We start from the raw sequence: 21,045 nt of genomic DNA, 5'->3' as shown, positions 1-21,045 counted from the left end.
GTATATGTACAATATGTATGTATATACATATACACTCAATATATATATATATATATATATATATATATATATAAAGATGCAGGTGAGTGTATCTTCAGAATAGCACGTAAACAATTAATCTAAACAGACTATTTCTCGATATGTTCTTGTATCTATATGTCTAATATCTACATTTAAACATATTAAACGATGTAATAAGTGCTATGCTCTATAAAAAAAAAACAAATCAATGGCTAATGATGTTCAAAGTCGATCTTCTGTAAAAAATAAATGATTGATGAGAGGAAAGGCTGGTTCTCCTAAAAGCATTTGGAAGATAAAACTTGCTCAACTGGCTTCTTGACTGCGATGGTATTTATAATGAAACATGACAAATCTTTTCCTCTCTCTCTTTCTCTCTTTCTCTCTCTCACTTTCTATTTCTTTCTCCCTTTCCTGTTTCCTCTAGATCCATTCGCCATCATTCTCTCTTTCTTCTCCCTCCCCTCTCACCAACACTGTTAGAGCTCGTTATCTAGGCCAACAGATGCAGGTATTATTCACACGATGCCGAGTATTTCTAAAACAAACTCGAATCCGGAGCGATAAATAAACGGACCGTATTTAATGTTATCGTTTGAAGATCACATAAAACATCTCTCTGTCACGATTATGACAAGAAGATATTTTCTTTAGCCTTTTGTTTCTTTCTTCACTGAAGATTTTTCTGACTGGAAATTATTAGTTACCTTAACAGCTTTTTTTCTTTTAATTTATTCAAAGTCAGTAATAAACTGAATATTCTTCTTTTATAATTATATTCTACTAGATTAAATTTCCATCGTATCGTCGATACCGAATAACTGTCTTCATGAAACTGATATAAATTTATACATAAAACGTATGTGACAAATTTGTAATGCTCTTTCTTTTCAATTATTTGTCCTAATTGAATATTAAATCTTTCTACAATCTCTTTATAAAGCGCTTATGTTCATATATACATACATGTATACACACACACACACACACACACACACACACACACACACACACACACACACACACACACACACACACACATATATATATATGTATAGAGGCTGCGTTTTGTTTGGGCACTTTAGCATTTCCAGCGCTTTGTTTTAAGTGAACAATAAAGACAGAATGATGATTATAAACGCTTAAAGCGCATGAGCGTTCAAACAGAAGTCGTAGAGTAATCTTTATTTATCTATCTGTTCTATCTTACCTTTACAACAAACTATGTTTATGGTATAAGAATTTTTCTTCATGTTTTTGTCATTGGTAATCTTGTCCTGCAAAAAAACTCAAATATCTATTAATTACAAAGAGTTTAAATTAATTGATTCTTTATCACGACAAAAATGGAATTTCTGTCAGTTGCGAAATTCATATTAAATTGCTAACGCTTTAAGTCAATACCTAATAAATCGACTACATCAATACACATTATATGTTCTCATCAAGTTTTATATAATTAAAATATAAAATTTTTTGAAAAAACATTCATAAACTCGCGATAAATAGAGTATTTGTACTTGTAAATTGTAGGATAAATGGACTATGCCTTACAATGTACTAGTAGTATCGAAACACATTTGCTCTTGTACTTTGAAACTTAATGGATGTGTTTACACACTCCTCGAACACATGTTGGCTTAATCGACGTAAACGATCACGCTACTAGCAGGTATTCAAACTGAAGACTTCTTTTTTCACGAAAGCCACGCCACACTGCGACATGCTATAGGATACCTATGGGATACACGATATAAATATTAACAATAATTCATAACATTGCACAAATAATGGGCTTCTTTATCCTTTCATTATCTAGATGCACATTCCAAATATCGTGTGCTTTACTTGTCGATTATCCGAGCATAAGTCTAAAATAAACGTAGAAACCGAAAAGCGATTTTTAAATTTGGGACAAACTGCTTTATAACGCATGATACAATCCCCTCGTTATGATATGGTTTTTATCGTTTTTATCGTTTTTATCGTTTTTATCGTTTTTATCGTTTTTATCGTTTTTATCGTTTTTATCGTAAACAATGAATAGAACTTATTCCTCTCCTCATTATTGCGTCTGTTTCGTCGCTTCACGTACATTCAATTATCGCAACTCAAAGTTGACTCCGCGTTACATCGTAAAATCACGACGTTAATAAGCGGAGCATTTAGTCTGTAGATGGAAAACGTGCTATTCAAAGAGATTACAAACAGCCATCTGCCTCACCCTTTCGAGGCGCTCGCCCTGTTAGCCTCTCTGCAACTACCATATATACTCCCTTCCTCCTCGCTCACTACTAGATACCTCTCAGTCAGCTACCATATATTCTCGCAGTCTCGCTTATAGAATTCTTTTCCTCTCCTTCCCCCTCCCCTCCGCACCGCACCGCACCGCACCGCACCGCACCGCACCGCACCGCACCCCACCGCACCGCACCGCACCGCACCGAACGCTGTGCAATCTCACCAACCAACACACGCGTAGCAGTACCGTCCTCCCCTATCGCGGTACCCCACCATCGCCACCCATTGCAGCAAACCAATATACCCGGAATCACATTGCCGCGTCGACCACCGTGAGGAGTGTTCGTCGCCTGTCACGCTCAGTCATGCTCAGCCACGCTGTCATTCATCGTTTTTAGAACGTGTTGTTTTACGAACGAAACTTATTGTAGTCGAAAAGGTATCGCACCGCGTGCTCCTATTACCTAACCTCGCTTATTACCTCTCTTCGCTGTCTGTTGTTCAATTGTGAGTGAGATTTATTCGCGAAGTGTAGTGATCGTGTACATTCGTGTGAAGCGAGTGTCAACAAAGAGATTCTAATTACGGGTACATCAACTCTTCAAGTGTTTCTCTAATCGCATTCTTCACCATTCGATCTGGAGATTGACGTAGCGCGAGCGTGCGTGCAGAGTTATATATTGCATGCTGAATTTTGTGCCGGTAAGTTATTCGAAATGTTATTACGTTTACTTTAACCGATGCAATTAGCATTACAACAGAATCTAGAACAATCTAGAGTTAACAATGCTAAGGGGGAATAAAGAATCGCGTGTGTGAATACGTATAAACGTATTTTCTAGCAAATATCTCGTTACGGTACATGGCGCCATCTCGAGAATCAGTGTGAAGTACGAGGGCGTGGAATTTCCCGAGTACCCACGGGACGGTTTCGTAATGTAACGTTCTCTCTCTCTTCCATTTTTATTCTTTTTTAATGTTTTTCCTATCAATTATTGATTAAAGTTTATTTCCTCGTCTTCTGCAACGCGGTAAATATCAACACAACTCAACGATTGAATTGTAATACGATCGATTTCTCTCTCGTCCTTTCTCTTTCTGCATCATTTCTTTCGAATAAGTTATGATCCGTAATTATTTTTTAATGATATACGTATGGAAAATACAAATTTCCTACGAGTTTGCATTTCACAACATATATTTCACATATACGACAGAATAATTAACCAGTAAGTCGCTCAATCGATCGCTTATTCATCATAAATCTGTATTAGGTAAATTTAACTTGGACGTGTTTATCGGACCTTTCTGTTGTATAAACAAAAGCACACATTTAATATAGTACGCTTTATGCTCAAGGCGAACACAGTGAATTAATCGTTCCAGCGATTGCAGCCAATAGCGATTACATCATTGATCATGAGATTGCGCAGAGTACTAATTTTTAATAGCAGATAATAATAGTCGTCGAGGAGGTAGGCTGTGAATGATTCATAATCCATTTTCATTAATTAAGGTCGAGATTAAGACGAAGTAAGGACTAAATACATTCGAAATAACATCTCGCACGCTATACGTTCGCTACGAAACAAATGTACATGATGAAACTGTCTCAATCTCGTAAAAAATACTTTGTTTTTTTATATACTGAATCGCTGATTGGCAGTGGTTTAATTAGGGCTGATCTTACTGTTACGTATAATCAACATTCGGAAAATTCTTATTAATGATATAAATTACAATGCAATGCTGACGCAAATTAAACTCGCATATTCTGTACTCTTCCAATGAATTGCATCGAAACGAATGCACTGTTTAGTCCCATCATCGAAAACGTACTCGCATGTATACAACGATAAAATAAATGTTCATCTTTCAAATAACGCGTAAATCGATCTAGTTTTAAGTAATTTCATATACGCGCGGAAAAATTAGTTTCTATGTAAAAAATTATGTTTACTCAACTATCCATTATTTACTTTTATTTTCATAAATCATATTAATTCTCGTATATATTAATATAATTCGTGATTTTTTTAAAATGTAATATTGTAATGTTTTTTTGAAATAAAATTAACTATTTTTTAATTCATTCACTATTTTGACTTTTGTCTAGAAATGATGGGAATAATCTTACAAACTTAAAAAAAATGAAAATAATGGTACTTATATTACAAGATCAAAACGTGAGTAATTTTGAATTCTCAGACAATTTGTGATCTCTCTCTCTCTCTCTCTCTCTCTCTCTCTCTTATAATTGTGGTTGCCAGTCGAAAAATGAAATCCGTTTTGTGTACGGTTTTCACTTTTAACATTTTTTTTTCTAAATATAATACTTTACGATTAGAAACATTGTCTATAAAATAACATTTTGCAATGAAATGATAAATAATATTTTTGTCAATATAAATATTTGTATTAATGTAACATGTAACATTGCGTTTTTCCTAGAGTTCGATCGAAATCACATTTTGACCTCCAGCCGAAACTGAAAACGAATATTTGGTTATTAAATTTTGGTCGAAAACGAAACTTAAATAGTTGCTAATAATTGCTAAAGAAAAAACGAGAGAGAGAGAGAGAAAGAGAGAGAGAGAGAGAGAGAGAGAGAGAGAGAGAGAGAGAGAGAGAGAGAGGCTAACGGAGTCGCATTTTTGTCGGCCGGAGTCGAAATTGATATTTTTGAATTAATTTTACAGAAATCGTCCGGTTTTCAGAAATTATGGCAAATTTATGTACTATTTAAAAAACAAGATTTTATTAAAATTTTCAACTATAATGATATAATAATATCATTATAGTATAAATATATTGCATGAACTTTTAAGGAAATCAAATCACAGTTATTAAGATCACAAAGTTTGTATTCAAATTGTCTCAAGCTTAATCAACGAGTTAATAATTAAAATCGGACAATTGTTTCTTGAACAATCACTGATGCGTTTTGACCGAAACTGATTGAAATCGAAATCGAAACCAAAATTTCAATCAGACTCTAATTTTTACTATTATTTTTCTTTTGAAAAAGTAAAGCAAGACTAAAATTATAAGAAAACGACTCAAGTAATTCAATGTATAAAGAGATTACGTGTCAATATATTTATTAACAATATGAAGAGATAAAAATATAAAACAGAAAAAAAAAACAATAAAATTGATAACAGAACATAATAACAAAATTTACGAAGGACAAACGTTTCAACTTCACACGAGATTATCTTCAATGTTTGACAAGAATTCGAATATGTAAGAAATTAATTTTAGATACGCAAATGAACATGGAAATTACTTGTGATAATTTTGTATATGTAGTCTCGTTGGTAACTCCTCACATCGGTGTTACAGCGCAATGTTCGATAGAAAGCGATAGAAGCTCTTATAATACCATGCAATTTGTATTTCGGAAGATACAATCCATATGGATTGTTATATAATAATAAACATAAATAACAAAGTAAGATATTATTTGCAAAAATAAATTTGAAGTAATTTGTATTAATATGCTATTTTTGAAAGACGATCCATAAATGCGTTTCTTTGTTTTATGGTAAAAATATAGATCCAACAAATAGTAATTTACTTGCAATTTATCGATTATATGATATTCAATTGTATTCAGAATTGATCTCACTTTTCAAATAATCGAAACATTAATAATTGTATAATTTGTAATATTTCAATTTTTTAAATCAAAATCTGCTTTTCTTTCTTCCTTAAAGTTTTTATTTTTGAAAACGCTGTCAAATCCTAAATAAGAAACTTGGAAGAATAAAAAACAAAATTTCATTTAACATTGATTACAAATGAAAGGCCTATTGTGCATCTATCAAAATCTTTATACTTGCAAATTATTAACAAATTAATAGATAACTAATTAAGTAACATTGATCACAGCTTTATAATATAATGTTGATTATCCTTGAAATACATGTGTTCACTATCCTAGAATATCGTATTAATAATTCGTAATATAATGACATTTATATTGTTCGACTAATTTTACTGGCATATATAGGGTGTTCAGCATAACGATCTGTATGATTTTTCAGACACTTTCGTCAATTAAAAAAAAATTTAAAAGCTGAATATTTATCTGTTTTATACAGGCTACAATATGCGATAAAAAATTTAAAAAATGTTTTTTTATTTAAAAAAATCAAAATTATCTTAAATGTTTTAAATAGCACCTACAATTTTTTTCCATAATATTGTAGGAGTTTTCAAGACGAATCACTATCAAAATGTCACTTTTATTGTTGTTTTATTAATTTTATTGCATATTTTACTAAATACATGTACGTATGTATGTATACTCGTATGTTCTGTGTCTTGTCAGAGGTTGTAAGTACTGCTATTACAAATAATGCTAATTTGATATTAAGTATCAATAAAATATCAATAAAAGTGATATTTCGGTAGTGATTTGATTTCATCTTGAAGACTCCTACAACATTATAGAAAAAAATTGTATTGTACTAGTGAAAAAAATTTAAGATGACTTCGATTTTCTTTATGAAAAAAAATTTTTTTTTAATTTTTATATCGCATGTTATAGCCTTATAAAATAGATGATTATTCACGTTTCAATTTTTTTTAACTGCCGAAAGTGTTAAAAACTGTACGGATCGTTACATTGAACAGATCTGTGAAGCTGACACTCCTAAATGCGAATTTTAACAAAATCTACATTGCATTCGATTGTCCACTATTTCTCCACATTTGTCCACAAAAATAAATTTTTGTTCATTCTCGAAAAAAAAATTACAAATAAATAAGAAATTGTAGCATGTTAAATCCCCATGTTAAATCTTCCGAATTACATACGGAAATCGATTGTCCACCATGCGTACGCGTTTGTCCACGTATAATTTTCTTTTGTTCATCTTTCAAAAAAAGTTATAAGCAAATTAAAGTTAAACAATTTGCCACTGTACACGTAAGTGTGTTTACTTCCTAATTACATACGGGATTTAATCGTCCATTATGCGTACGCGTTTATCCACGCGTAATTGTTCTTTGTCCATTTTTCAAAAAAAGTTATAAAGAAATTAAAATTAAACAATTCGTTACTGACAAAATGAAGACAATTGCACGCATATATACATATATATACATATACGTGTATATCTTTTACTCTAGGAACACGCCATGCATATTAATGAAATTAATGTTTGTAATAGAGAAAACCTATTAAGCAATTATTAAATTAAAAATAAGACTAAATTTTTTTATCAACATCGAAATGATTTTGCTGCCGCACCGATAGTCTTAACTAAATTCGAATTTAAATCGACGGTCAACTTTTTAAATTCCTTAATTTATCACGTTATACGATACGCTTAAAATTTAGATTGATAAATATTCATCGTCGATGTCTTTAATATTTCTGGAAAAATAGCAATTTTAAATAGCACATTTTTAATATTTGTTGCTGTTTAGTGTCTTGTTTATTAGTCCATTATGTGGCATTTATCGTTGCATGAAAGACCGCCATCGAAAGAAGATATTTATGCTATGACGGATATTTCAAGAAAAAGATGGTTCTATTGTATTGTTCTAAACATTGTGCGTCGCATAGTCATTACTCAACACATACATGTTTTGCATATTCAAAACATATGAAAAACATCTAATATAATGGAGATAAATAAATGATTATGTTTTATATATTATTTCGAAAAGTTATAAAATATTTATATTGATAATATCAAACATTAACGGAAATTTAATAAATTGAACAAATTAAAAATTAACTGGAACTTTAATTTTGATAGGAATATATAAGAATTGAGGAACTAATATGATAAGCTTTTACACGACAACACTTATTTTCTAGATTAATTGTTTATTTCTTAAATGTTCTTTACTTTTTATTGCAGATCATATATTTAAATCTTTGAAATCCGGGTTTAAATTCCGGTTGAGGTAATATCTTTCGCAATACTTACAGCTTTTAAAATGCTTATTTGTATTACATTATTATCTAATATCCTTCTAAAACGTTTATTAGAATATTATCCAATTGCTTATGATATTATGTTATTCAATTTCTATTTATGATTAGATTTTAAGACTGAAAAAGATTTCGACGTTCGGTTTGCAGAATTAGACATGTACATGGTGTAGCAATAAAGTTATACACATCAGTAAATGTTATACACACCACTTAATATATAAGATTTTTGTCGTCTTTCAAAATAATCTCGCAAGAAATAATACACTTCCAACAATTGTATAGTTTATGGAAATTTTATAAAAAAATCATCTTTGTATATCACCTTAGGTCTTACGTCACATGGTACTGAATGTTCGAAATGCTTATAAATCGAATCTCATTGTCTCCTTTAGTTTAGACAAGAAAATTTTTGCTGGAGCAAGATCAGGGGAATTGGGAGAGTGATTCAAAATAATGTAACGCTGATTCAAGAATTGCTTTGAATCAGGATTTCATATAGAAGTCATAACAGAGTCATAGACAGAGTCATAATGAAGTCATAATGTTATAGGCGTTATCATTTGGTACTTAAAAATAAATTTATGACAAATAAAGGCATAATGACGGCCTTTATAATATTATTTTTGAGTTCTACTTGAGATTGTGTGACAACGAGACTTAAGATCGAAAAATGACTTCACAATTTCGCAATTGTACGAACATTGTCAGAAATATATTGTCTGTAGAGAAGATTACTTTGAAAAAGTAAGAATCATTTGTATATAAATTAAGTGATATTTATTTTCTCATTACATTCACCGAACATTATTGCTACACTACGTATATAAATTCATAACGAAATATAAGCAGATTCTGATTAAAAATGATTATTTTTCTTAATTTATTTTCGTCAGTCTCTAATTTCGAATTATAATTAAGTTTTTATGTATCTGTTATAAATATAAAATTAAGAATACGATATCTTACTTTTCCGCCTTGAGAGCAAAAAGTTCTTATTTCGAAATTGCATACAAGCAGTGTTGCGCTTAGATAACAAAAAATTATACAGATAAAGTTAAATTATACGTAATAAATTACACATTGAGAGAAAAATGTTAAAGTATTGCGAAGCAAATAGTATTTATGACTTTTTTTTTAATACGTATTGTTATGAAAAAAATTGATTGTGTTGTGTACAAAATATATTTTTTTGTAAAATATATCTGATTAAAAATTAAAAAAAATGACATAGATGGCTTATTTGTTGAGAATAAAATTTTATTTTGTTATACGTATCTTACAATTAAATAAAATAGAGATGATTTTATTTGAAGTTTCTCTAGATAAAATAAAATTATAGATCATTTTATCTAGATAATTTTCAGACAATATTACTTTTGAGCAAAATAATTTAGAACATAAAAACAATATTTTTATTCATAATTCATAATATAAATCTTTATTTCTTATTGTATAAAGTAGAGTTTTTAAGATATCCTATCTGATAAATGATTTTTGCATTGTACATACATATATCTATGCAGAGAGAAAAGACATCGATTAAGTTGACACAGCCAACGATCTTCAACGATCTATACCACATTTTTAAACTATTTTTTTGCTAATTTTTTGCTCAATTTCTAATTTTTTGGCTCCAGCTGATTTGCTAAAACTCATTGCTGTGCTAGCTTAAGATTAAAATTAGCACAGCCACAAAGAACATAAGCAATAAATAAAAAATCAAGTACATACTTTTAAAGATCTGTTTTTTTGCCAATGTTTTGCTCTATTCCCGATTTTTTGCTCACTGTTTAAGTCAAAAATACGACCAATAGTGTGGCTATGCTAGCTTGCCTACAAAGTATATTAAAGCATTTAATTACTGGGCTTAAGCATTTAATTTCGGTAAAATATTTTTAGAATTAATTGCTCTAAGAATATATCGAATTCGAATTTTTTACTAAAAAAAGTAGACCAATATTGTGATTGTGCTAGCTCGCATACAAGAGTAAAATAAAATTAAAATATTTAATTGTTAGGCTAATATTGGTCTCAAAATGTTTTTAGAATTAATTGCTCTAAGAATATCTTGAATCTGAATTGTTTGCTTAAAACAGCAAAAAATTAGAAAAAAATAACTCTTTAAAAATATGTACTTGATTTTTCATTCGTTTCTTTTTTTGTGGCTGTGCTAATTTTAATCTTAAGAAGATCCTAGAGCCGTCTGTATTACCAACTAAATCATATAATTTTTGTATAATAAATACTTTTTTCTCTTTCACAGATTTGAAAATTCTTTTCCAGAATTAAAGTTTACGCATTAACGTGTTTGTGAGGTGAAGTTTATGCCCAAAACTAAAAATTTCGAAATTAATATATTTTTTAGCATTTCTTAATGTAACGTGGCGTCTCAAGCTGTCAAGTTGTGACAACATTTGCTTGATACGAAAGTTTTGCAATCTGTACTTACAAAATAGTAATCCACAAACACTACTAGTTTGCAGAAACAAATAACGTGAAGTTCTTAGAATTAGACTTGTTAGACATTTTATCGCGACGAATTTGTTATGAAAATTGACACGAACGTGCGATTGCGTGTAGGTTGCATGAGATATTGGTGTGGTAGTACAAAGACATATCGATGCGCTGGAAAAACAGCGATCTCTGATGACTTTGTCAGAGTTCAGGCTTCGCTTTAGGATTCCCTTAAACTAGCATAGTCATGAGTTTTAGCGAATCAGCTAGAGCAAAAATCTGCATACAACAAAAAATTAGCAAAAAAGTAACCAAAAAATGTAGTGTAGGTCGCGTTTGATTGTGCTGAAGTGGCTGTGTCAGCTTAATAGACGTAGAGAAAAGTATGTGATATTTGTGATTATAATTGCGTGGGTAAAACATTATGATTAGGATCCATTTTTACAGTTATTACTGCTTTAATATTAACAATAATAACTTTGTGTATAGTTTTCTCAAATATGGAAAAATTGTACTATAAATTATGATAGTCTGAACTATTAATATAGTAGAATGTTTAGATACATTGTTAGAAATTTCTTAACTTTTAATTAACATGTAAAAGAACCTTCATTCAAGTTCGTCAATGAAAAATAATGAATATTGTATATGAATATTCATTTATTTTAAATTTTATTAACATCTGTGTTACTTGTAATATATATACTTTTATTGAGTTTATATAATATACATGTTCATTACTTTTAATACATAGGATATATGCGTGCGTGCATGCATATCGCAGTATAAACTAAGAAAATCACTGGTGTAAAAAATGTAATTATGTATAATACTTTCGTATACATATATAAGAATGTAAGTATAATGTTGATTCTATGAGATATTCAATGAGTCAGAGATATTCAGTAGTCGGAAATCGGAAAATCTCGAGTCTTAACCAGCTATAATAGGTGACTATGATCTTTTACATATATAAGCTTTTACATCTACAAGCTGTAAAGTATACAGCGAGTCGTTTAGCTTGACTAATAGGAAAAAATAAAGTCGAATTTGACCAGTCTTACAAAAATCATTTATAGTCATACAAGTCGACTGTTGACCAATTACATCGCGATTCATCGATAAGACTGACTATCGACTCATTGTAGAATCAACATTATACTTACATTGAAATACTTACATTCTTATATTCACAATATGCACTAATAAACGTAGCTTTCCACGGTAATCAACACAACACAAACACGTGTATAGAACAGTCTAGAAGGCAGTAAAACAGTTGATGGGTTTGTCACACAATTGCCGTAGAAAGCACCAAATTTAACGAACATGTACATTAAAGTTTATTTAATTTATACTGACTTGAAATATTATTTATATATTAAAAGTATATTAAAATATGTAAGTATTTTATTTTAATACACTTATATATTTTAATTTACTTGAATTTAATTTCGTTAACATGTACATTAAATATCATTTACCATTATAGGTATATAAAAAGTTCATGAAATTTCATGACATTTTTAACAGTGTACTAATGGTAAATAAAAATTTTATCTAATAGATGCAATTGTCATTATGGTGAATGTAACTATTATATTTTTCTTAACATTGGCTAACTTTACATAATAATAATAATTAAGAGATACGGTAAGAAGGAACTAATTTGTATGATAAGGAAAAACTTAATGCATGTCATAGTACGTTATGTAATGATCATATTTCAGTGTTGAAGCAGTTATAATATGCACGGTAAAACAATTATATAGTTGACCAAAGAATTATAAATTATATTTAAATTATAGTTAAATTATAGTTAAATTATAATAATTTGCAACTATTTTTTTCGCTCATTTTTTACTCTACAGCTTGTTTACCGAACGATTGGTTCTTATGGATCTAATCATTTATGGGGGCATATACACCTAAAGATTGTGAAAAATCGATTTTTTTTTGTATCGATGTTTTTAAAATATATAATGTCTTAAGAATGTTTTTGTAGAGTTATATATTAAATTAATTCGACGAAAAATAAAAGAGTTACATGAAGTTATATACCAATAGGAGCGCGTTGAAGACAACAGGTACAGGCGCGTCTGCGACAGAACGCTCAGTGGTACCGATCTGAATATAGCGATCGAAAATAAAATTTTCAATTTTTTCATTGAAAACTAAATTTCTTGTAAAATAATCTCTATTTAGTATATAAAATTTTAGAAATAACAATATCTTTCCCAAAAGAAAATATAAAGTTATAATTAAAAATAAAATTTGAAAAGCTCAATCTTCCTACAATTAATGAAATAATCAATACGTCATTGAATAAGATATTTTAAACTAATAACATGCAAATTAAATTATTCTTTTGAAGTTAAATTATTTTTAAATTTACTTTTAAATAATTATTTGAATAATAATTAATTTTTTATAAACATATAATTTGACTTTACTGAAAAAAAAGGAATAAAAAAGAACTCACAAATGAGGATGCTTTATATAGACATTAAATAATGATTTTTTAATTTTTTTATAGAAAATCTGCAGACTTGCAGAAGTAAGAATTATTAACTCTTATGTACACTCACAAGCAAAAAAAAACGACGAAGCAAAAACGGACCTTTTTGTTTCAATGTTGAATAACTTGATGAAAAAAAATCGTATAAAGGTCTATAAAAAAGCAAATTGAAGGTAAAGATTCATACTTTCGATTACTATAAACCGCATTTTTGTGTGATCTTTACTTCACGCCATAGACATTTGTAAAATTTGTACAAAATTTTCATATTTGGCGGATATCCCTTTGTGTCCGTATAGCTCCATATAGGACTATAGAATCTGTCAGATTGAAATATCGATTACCGATTTTGAAAGTAGAGATTTCAAGCTTTAAAAAGCTTTTTTAAATATCTTGCTATGACGATTTTTTATTGAGAATATTAAAAATTTGTGCAAAAATTTAATGTGCAAAAAAATGGGCTACTAAATTTTTGCACAAATTTTTAATATTTTCAAATAGCAATAACTTAGTGAAAAATAATCGTAGTGAGATGTTTAAAAAAGCCTTTTGAAATTTTAAATCTCTACTTTCGAAATCGGTAATTGATATTTCAATCTGATCCTGTATAGAACTATACGGACACAAATGGATATCCGTCAAATATAGAAATTTGTACAAATTTTGTACAAATTTTACAAATGTCTGTAGCATGAAGTGAAGATCACACAAAAATGCGGTTTACAACAATCAAAAGTATGAATTTTTATCTTCAATTTGCTTTTTTATAGATCTCTATACGATTTCTTTTCCGAGTTATTCAACATTGAAGCAGAAAGGGTCATTTTTGCTTTATTGTTTTATTTGCGTGTGAGTGTACATAAGAATTAATAATTCATACTCTCTGCAGATCCTTTATAAAAAAATTAAAAAAATCATTATTTAATGTCTACAATGCATCCTCATTTGTGAGTTTTTGATTCCTTTTTTTTTATGTCAAATTATATGTTTATTATAAAAAAATTGTTTTTATTTAAATAATTATTTAGAAGTGAATTTAATAGTAATTTAACTTTAAAAGAATAATTTAATTTGCATATTATTACAATAGTTTAAAATATCTTATTCAATGACGTATTGATTATTTCATTAATTTGGTCGTAGGAAGATAAAGCATCTTTTTCAAATTTTATTTTTAATTAGAATTTTATTTATTTATATTTTCTTTTGAGAAAAATATTGTACTTCTAAAATTTTACACACTAAATAGAGATTATTTTACAAGAAATTTATTTTTCAATGGAAAAGTTGAAAATTTTATTTTCAATCGCCTATATTCAGATCACCAGGTACGGTTATTGTGGGACGGTTCGCGCAGGTTAAAGAAATAGTCTTCCTCTATTTTTTTGTATTTATCAATAACAAGTCTCAGAGCATTTACTATAAAAATACGGATGGTTGGATAACAGTCTTGTCTGGACGAGCAACTAAAAAGATTGAAACGTTAGCAACGAAAAGTAAACTGAATGTAAGACTTTAAACGCGTTTTTCTTAAAATATAGTTTTCAAAACGCGTGACCACTATATCTTGAAGACGGCTCGACCAATCAATTTGCAATTTTATACACTTTCTACATACTGAAAACTAGTTCTTGACATAGGATTTTTTTTCTATGATGCTTAGTTTTTTTTTTCATAGTCAAAAACAAGGAAAATTTTTTTTGTGAAAAATTATTATGTTAACTTTGGCCAACTGCCATTTTATTCAATATTTAAAAAATGACTACGTCAAGCATAAGATCTATGTCTCAATTTTATAAAACTTATGCCATTTTGTTTTCAGACGAGTCTTGTGCGAGTAGCACTGCAAACCGCGTTTTGTAAAACATGTACGAAAATTTGAATGGTGATTTTATTTTTTAGTAAAATTATAATGATAAATATAGAAAGGTATGATCTTCAATGGAACAAACCCGACTCCTCTATCTCTTTCCGTTTTTCTACAAAAAATTTATAAAATTAGGCTTCGTTTTGGCCTCCGTCTAATGTTCTCGCTTATGTTTCCACTTATGAGCAAGGCCAAATTCCGAAATCCACAATCTGTATAATCGTATGAAATAAATTAGCAAAATGTTTTTATTAACGTCACATATAGCGTGATATCTCTGTGAAGTTAACTTATTATCTAAAAAAAAATAATTTTTTTACAGTTCTACATAGATTTCCGATAATTTTTTATTGTCTTAAGAGGATCTAAAGATAATTAGTCTGAAACGTGGCGTAAGAGAGATGATTCTTCATTTTATACTATTCAGAATTACAATTTCTTACGTCGCGATAGAGTAATCGGTTTGCGTAGTGGGGGAGAGGGTTGTTCTATATATTAAAAGTTCACCTATCGACTTATTCATACCTCTTGCGAATTTATCTATTGATATAATCGGTGCTATTTTGTATCTCCGTAGTAAACATGTTGCAATTTCTATTTACCGTCTTCCGAAAGCGAAAGATTTCACTTTCAGAGTTGCGTGTCTTCGAATTGTTTAGCGTTTTCTGCTCCATGACGCCCTGATCTGCTTAGGTGATTTTAATGTCAATCTGCATGATTCTTTTGTGCATTATTTGGACAATATTATATTAGATCAATATTCTCCTTAACAAATCCCTATGAAGTTGGCCTTTCAAGGGTTTTAAAAAATCAATTTTTTTTAGAGTTCTGTATAGATTTTCGATAATTCCAGAGTTTCTGATAGTTTTAAGAAATAATTCTTGTATTAAAGGCATGAAAGTGCGATTTAAAGATACGGGGCTAACTTCACTCAGCTCTCCATTTTTCCAAAAAAAAATCATTTTTCATTAGAGTTCTGGATAGATTTTGAATAGTTCCAGAGTTCTTGATGTACTTTAGAAATAGTTCTGTTTGAGAAAGTAAAAAAAAATGTGATTAAATATCCAAAATAGGTATCAAAAAAACTTTTGTGAACCAGAACACCCGATTTTTCTAAATTAAATTTTTTTTATAAAGAAATGCTAGTATTTCATTTGTAGTTGTTTGTTTTGTAAGAACAATAGTTTTGTTTGTAGTTTCACATAATAAAAACTAAAATTTTCAAAAAATGATTGTCACCCGACTTTAAGGTAAAATCAATTGTCAATATCGATTCAGAATTGTTTGTAGTCATTTTCCGATTATTTGTAATTGCACCGTTTAAAAGTTACATCAAATTTACAATAAACATATTACGTAACTTTGCCATTTTTTTTAGATATCCCTAATTTGTTAGCGGCATTTTTCTTAGAATTATTTGTAGTTATTTGTAGTGATTTTCCGGAAATTTGTAGTTGCATCAGATTAGAGATATTTAGTCAAAGTTACTCAGTTTGTTTATTGTAAATTTGTTGTACTTTTAAACGGTGCAACTACAAACAATTGGAAAATTACTATAAACAGGTACAAACGATTCTAAGAAGATGCCGCAAACGGATTAGAGATATCTCAAAAATTGACGAAGTTACGTAATTTGTTTATTGTAAATTTGGTGTAGTTTTTAAACAGTGCAACCATTAGATCTCGTCTACAATCAAGTCGGCTGACGCTTGTCGGATGTCGTTAGTCGTAAAAGATGGGACCTAACCAATCCAAACAACGCCCGGCAGCCGACATCGACAGCCGATACGAAAAATGAAGGTTATGCGCACGACATACGACAACATCTCCCGATTGATTATAGACCAGGCCTTAACGAAAAATCGGAAAATCATTACAACCAACTACAAACGATTCTGAATCAAAATATATTAACAATTTTTTTGCCTTAAAATCGGATGACGGTTTCTTTTTAATTTTATATTTTTTGTTATATGATACTACAAACAAAACTATTGTTATTACAAACAACTACAAACGAAATATATAATAAATATAATTAATTATTTTTTTTTAAAATATGTATTTTAATTTATAAAGAGTCGGATGCCAGATTCGCAAAGAACATATACATATATGTTAGCATAAAATAACGATACGTAATATGTAAGTAAAAAAAAAAGAATATACAGGTTTAAAAAAATAATTACAAATAAATAAATAAATAGAGATTGTTAAACAGAAAAAATAAAATTTGTTATTAAATATGGAAATGTCGCGTAATGTAAAAATTCGGTGTCAAATTATAAATTTAAACTTTTCCTATATCTGGATGTATAATATTTCTGAAATCCCTTGTTTATAAAGAAATCTTTTATTATCTACAGTATTTCTACACCTTCCTATAATTAAAATCATGATTGCAACGCATGTTTATTATGGCAAAATAGTTGACAACAGTGCTTCTACGAATGTTATTTTAATGTTCAGATACTCTAGTTTTTCAAGTTCTATTTGTCTGTTCGACATAAGAAGCGATGCAATTGTTGCAATCATGCAACTTTATTTTATAAATGTTCTTTTTCCTTTTGATAACGGATTTTTATGTCTTTATGATTGTATTTAATTTATTAAAAAGGTATTTATAAAAGTAAGTAGATATACTTTATAGATCGAGACGTAATTATATTACACGTTAGTGTAATTTAACTGAACAAAAAATGGACAATTACTTAATATTGATACAAAATCTCTTGTAAATGATTGATTCACATATTGCATAGTAAAATTGCTTTAACTAACAATGCTTACTTACTATGCAGTATTTTTATATTATAAAGAAAAATTAGTAATATTAGATAGTAATTGACTGAGTATTCAGTCAAGCTGCACAAATTTCCATCAGAGAACCTTCCCAAAAGGAATAAAAGTTTGAAACCTCAAGAGAACGAGTTCTATCTTTTTTTCTATCATTCATTTTTTTTACCGTAAAGTTTTCTGTAAGAAGGAAATACAAAAAAAGATGGATCGACAATGAAGAAATCATATATCATTTACAAAAATATTTTGCTTTATATTTTTATATATTATAATTAGTCGTTTGACTTGTAATTATTCCACTGTGTTTCAAAAATATGAGGATAATGATAAAATATGAGAAGTGCGTTGACGAAAATCCGTTTCGAAACGAAAGTTTAAGACGTTAGAAACTGGTCTTGAATCTCACCATCTGGAACACGAGTGCTTTTGGACTACTTTTTTCTCTTTTTGTAGCATGCAGTATAATGATTTTGAGGAAAGCAATGGATAGATGCGGATATAGAACGAGCTCTGCATCCAATATTTGATCAATTATTACTTCGATTTTGTTATTATTGTTATGCTTCTCATTATCTAACTATCTAATTACATGAATATTCAAAATATTACAAGCTATTTTTATAAATTTTTATTTTTTTTATTGAAATACTCATCAGAAGAAAGTGAAAAAGCGATATCGCAATAGCGATGGACATTGATAAAACAAAAAAGAAAGCATTTATATTTCATTATAGATGTAGAAGAATAGACTGCGCTTTCCTGATCTTAATATCTGTGCTCGGTTGAAAAGAGAACACAATGTTGAATCATATCAGCATCTCTCTTCAATTCAATACTTGAGAGAGAGAGAGAGAGAGAGGCGGGGGGCTGAGGGCGAATTTACGATAATGATCTTGCGCAAGTGTTCGAAACGAAATCAAACGAAGCGCAACTCATTGAAAAAGTTGAAAGAAGAAAGACGAAGAGAAATACGGAGAACACCTTTCCCCAACAAACGAGTAACAGCAGGCAGGCCGAGAGAAGTGCCTTCACAATGGAACCCCTCACATCTAAAACGGTTATACACCCAGGTAGAACTTTGCTTTAGCTGTAAAATGCCCATTGTATTTCTTTCTATAAGAACACATTATAGCTCGAAAATGCCTCTGGTTATGATGAATTATTTTTAACATTTGTTGTCGAACTTTTTACGATGATTGCTGATAAATGTTTCGATAATTTTTTTATATTGCAGAGAATTATGAAAAAAAATTTTGCTAATTTGCTCATATTACATTTATTATTGTATCTTTATATTTTTTCAATATTTTGTTTACAAACTGCAATACACGGTACATGTTGTGTTGTTTTGCTGTTTATTCTAATTTATTAGATTTTTTACAGGATCAATTTATTAGAGTTGATTTCAGAGATAAGAAAATATTTTTTGTGCTTCATTTTATTTATACAATATTTACGTGAGCGTGTGGTGTATGTGTATGCGTCAGGTGCAGGTACGCGCACGTATATATCTACAAATCATGTTTGTATTTCGTCGCATATTATTTACTGTATCATGCATATTCTGTACGCATTAAGACATTAGAAAAAAGAAAATAAAAGAAAAAAGTTTTCATAATCATAGGAACCCGTAATGCATATGTACAAAAATATTTTATTGCAACATATATTTACACACATATGTGTGCAAACAGAACATAACGTTATCTTTTGATATAATAATTGCTTCTGCTAATAGTATCTTTTCGATAATTAATACGAAACGATTAATACTGATGGAAGTACGAAATATAACGTTACCTTTTGATATAATAATTGCTGTTGCTACAGTATCTCTTCGTTAATTAATATGAAACGATTAGTACTGACTTTTATTCCATTAACGTTTATTGTTTTTTGCAAGTAACAAATTCCTTTGTTTCTGATATTATTTCCCTGCTAGAAATTTAATGCAATTCTTTATTGATTATTGGCATTTATACTGACTTTTGTCTAGTAACTGAACAAACAAAACTACTTCAGGATATCAATCGAGATTCGAATAAACGCTTTTCTAGCAGTTACTGCACAGTAAAGAAGCACGAAATCTAAATTCAGTTATTGAGCAGTAAGAGGATGAATAGATAAAAAATATATGTAATATAAATTATATCTTATATACACAAAATTTTTTATGTAATAAAACTTGGCTAGACCTTGATATTATAATTTTAATGTTAATTAAACAGTACTTTATTTATTTTAATATAAATAAATAGAAGAGCTACGAATCAGATTAAAAATAAATTAGTCCTCTTTACTATATTATTTTAACTCATAATGCTGTTTAATATTGTTTAAGATACTTGTTCTCTGCTGTGATATGGCATTATTACTTCGATTGGATTTAAATAACTACTGCGTTTTTTTTTACCGTTTGACTCGCATCAATTTGACTAAATAAGGTATATATGTATATATTTGTATTTTGATAGGCACTAATTTATTTTGACATATGTAAACTATTATAAATAATGTAATTGAATTTATTGTTAATTGTAACGGTTATTTATATATCAGTACAATTGTCAATTTCATTTCATCTGATTTTTATTTTTAAATAGATTGTTAATTGTAATTATCATATATTGTAACAATCAGTGTGATCGTCCATTTATTTTTATCTGATTCTTAAAAGTTGTAAATTGTTTGGTTAACAGATTAGTTATACAAAAAGAAGAAAATGAAATTATCATTTACATAGTAGAGCAATCACAGAATACTAAGCGAATTCAACTTCCAACATCACAATTTTTAATGGATCATACACATCTAAGAACGAAGGAATACAGGAATCTTCGATGTGTTTCAGCAATAGTTCAAATTTTAATACTTGAGAACTTTTGTAGTATTTTAATTTTTTTAATTGGTTTTAACATTGAGAATGAGCCGATCGGCATCGAAACGTTTATTATTTTGTACTTCTTTATATTTATTTTCTAAATATCAAATGTTCTTAATTTGTTTTTAATCTAGCTCGTAGCTCTTCTATTTATATATATTTATTTACTCTAATTGAACTATATTATTATTTTATATCTTATTCATTTCTTTTATATAATATTTCGTGCTGTTTTGTCTTTAATTTTTTGAGATTAAATGTCTTATTCCATTGCATATATAAAAGATTCTTGAATGGAAAAATAAAGG

At 28.9% G+C, this 21,045-nt stretch overlaps 1 protein-coding gene across 1 annotated transcript in view; it reads left to right on the top strand.

Moving 5' to 3' along the window:
• The first annotated feature begins 2,566 nt into the window (after positions 1 to 2,566).
• LOC108755213 (TOX high mobility group box family member 3-like) overlaps positions 2,567 to 21,045 on the top strand; it is a 242,846-nt gene continuing 224,367 nt past the window's right edge. The window contains exon 1 of the mRNA XM_018498101.1: positions 2,567 to 2,964. Within this exon, the coding sequence (XP_018353603.1) occupies positions 2,947 to 2,964 (18 nt within the window). The 5' untranslated portion in view covers positions 2,567 to 2,946. The remainder of the gene's footprint in view (positions 2,965 to 21,045) is intronic.

Source organism: Trachymyrmex septentrionalis, unplaced genomic scaffold, assembly GCF_001594115.1.
Source record: "Trachymyrmex septentrionalis isolate Tsep2-gDNA-1 unplaced genomic scaffold, Tsep1.0 scaffold86, whole genome shotgun sequence".
Lineage (NCBI taxonomy): Eukaryota > Metazoa > Arthropoda > Insecta > Hymenoptera > Formicidae > Trachymyrmex > Trachymyrmex septentrionalis.
This window is presented reverse-complemented; position numbering and strand designations above follow the sequence as displayed.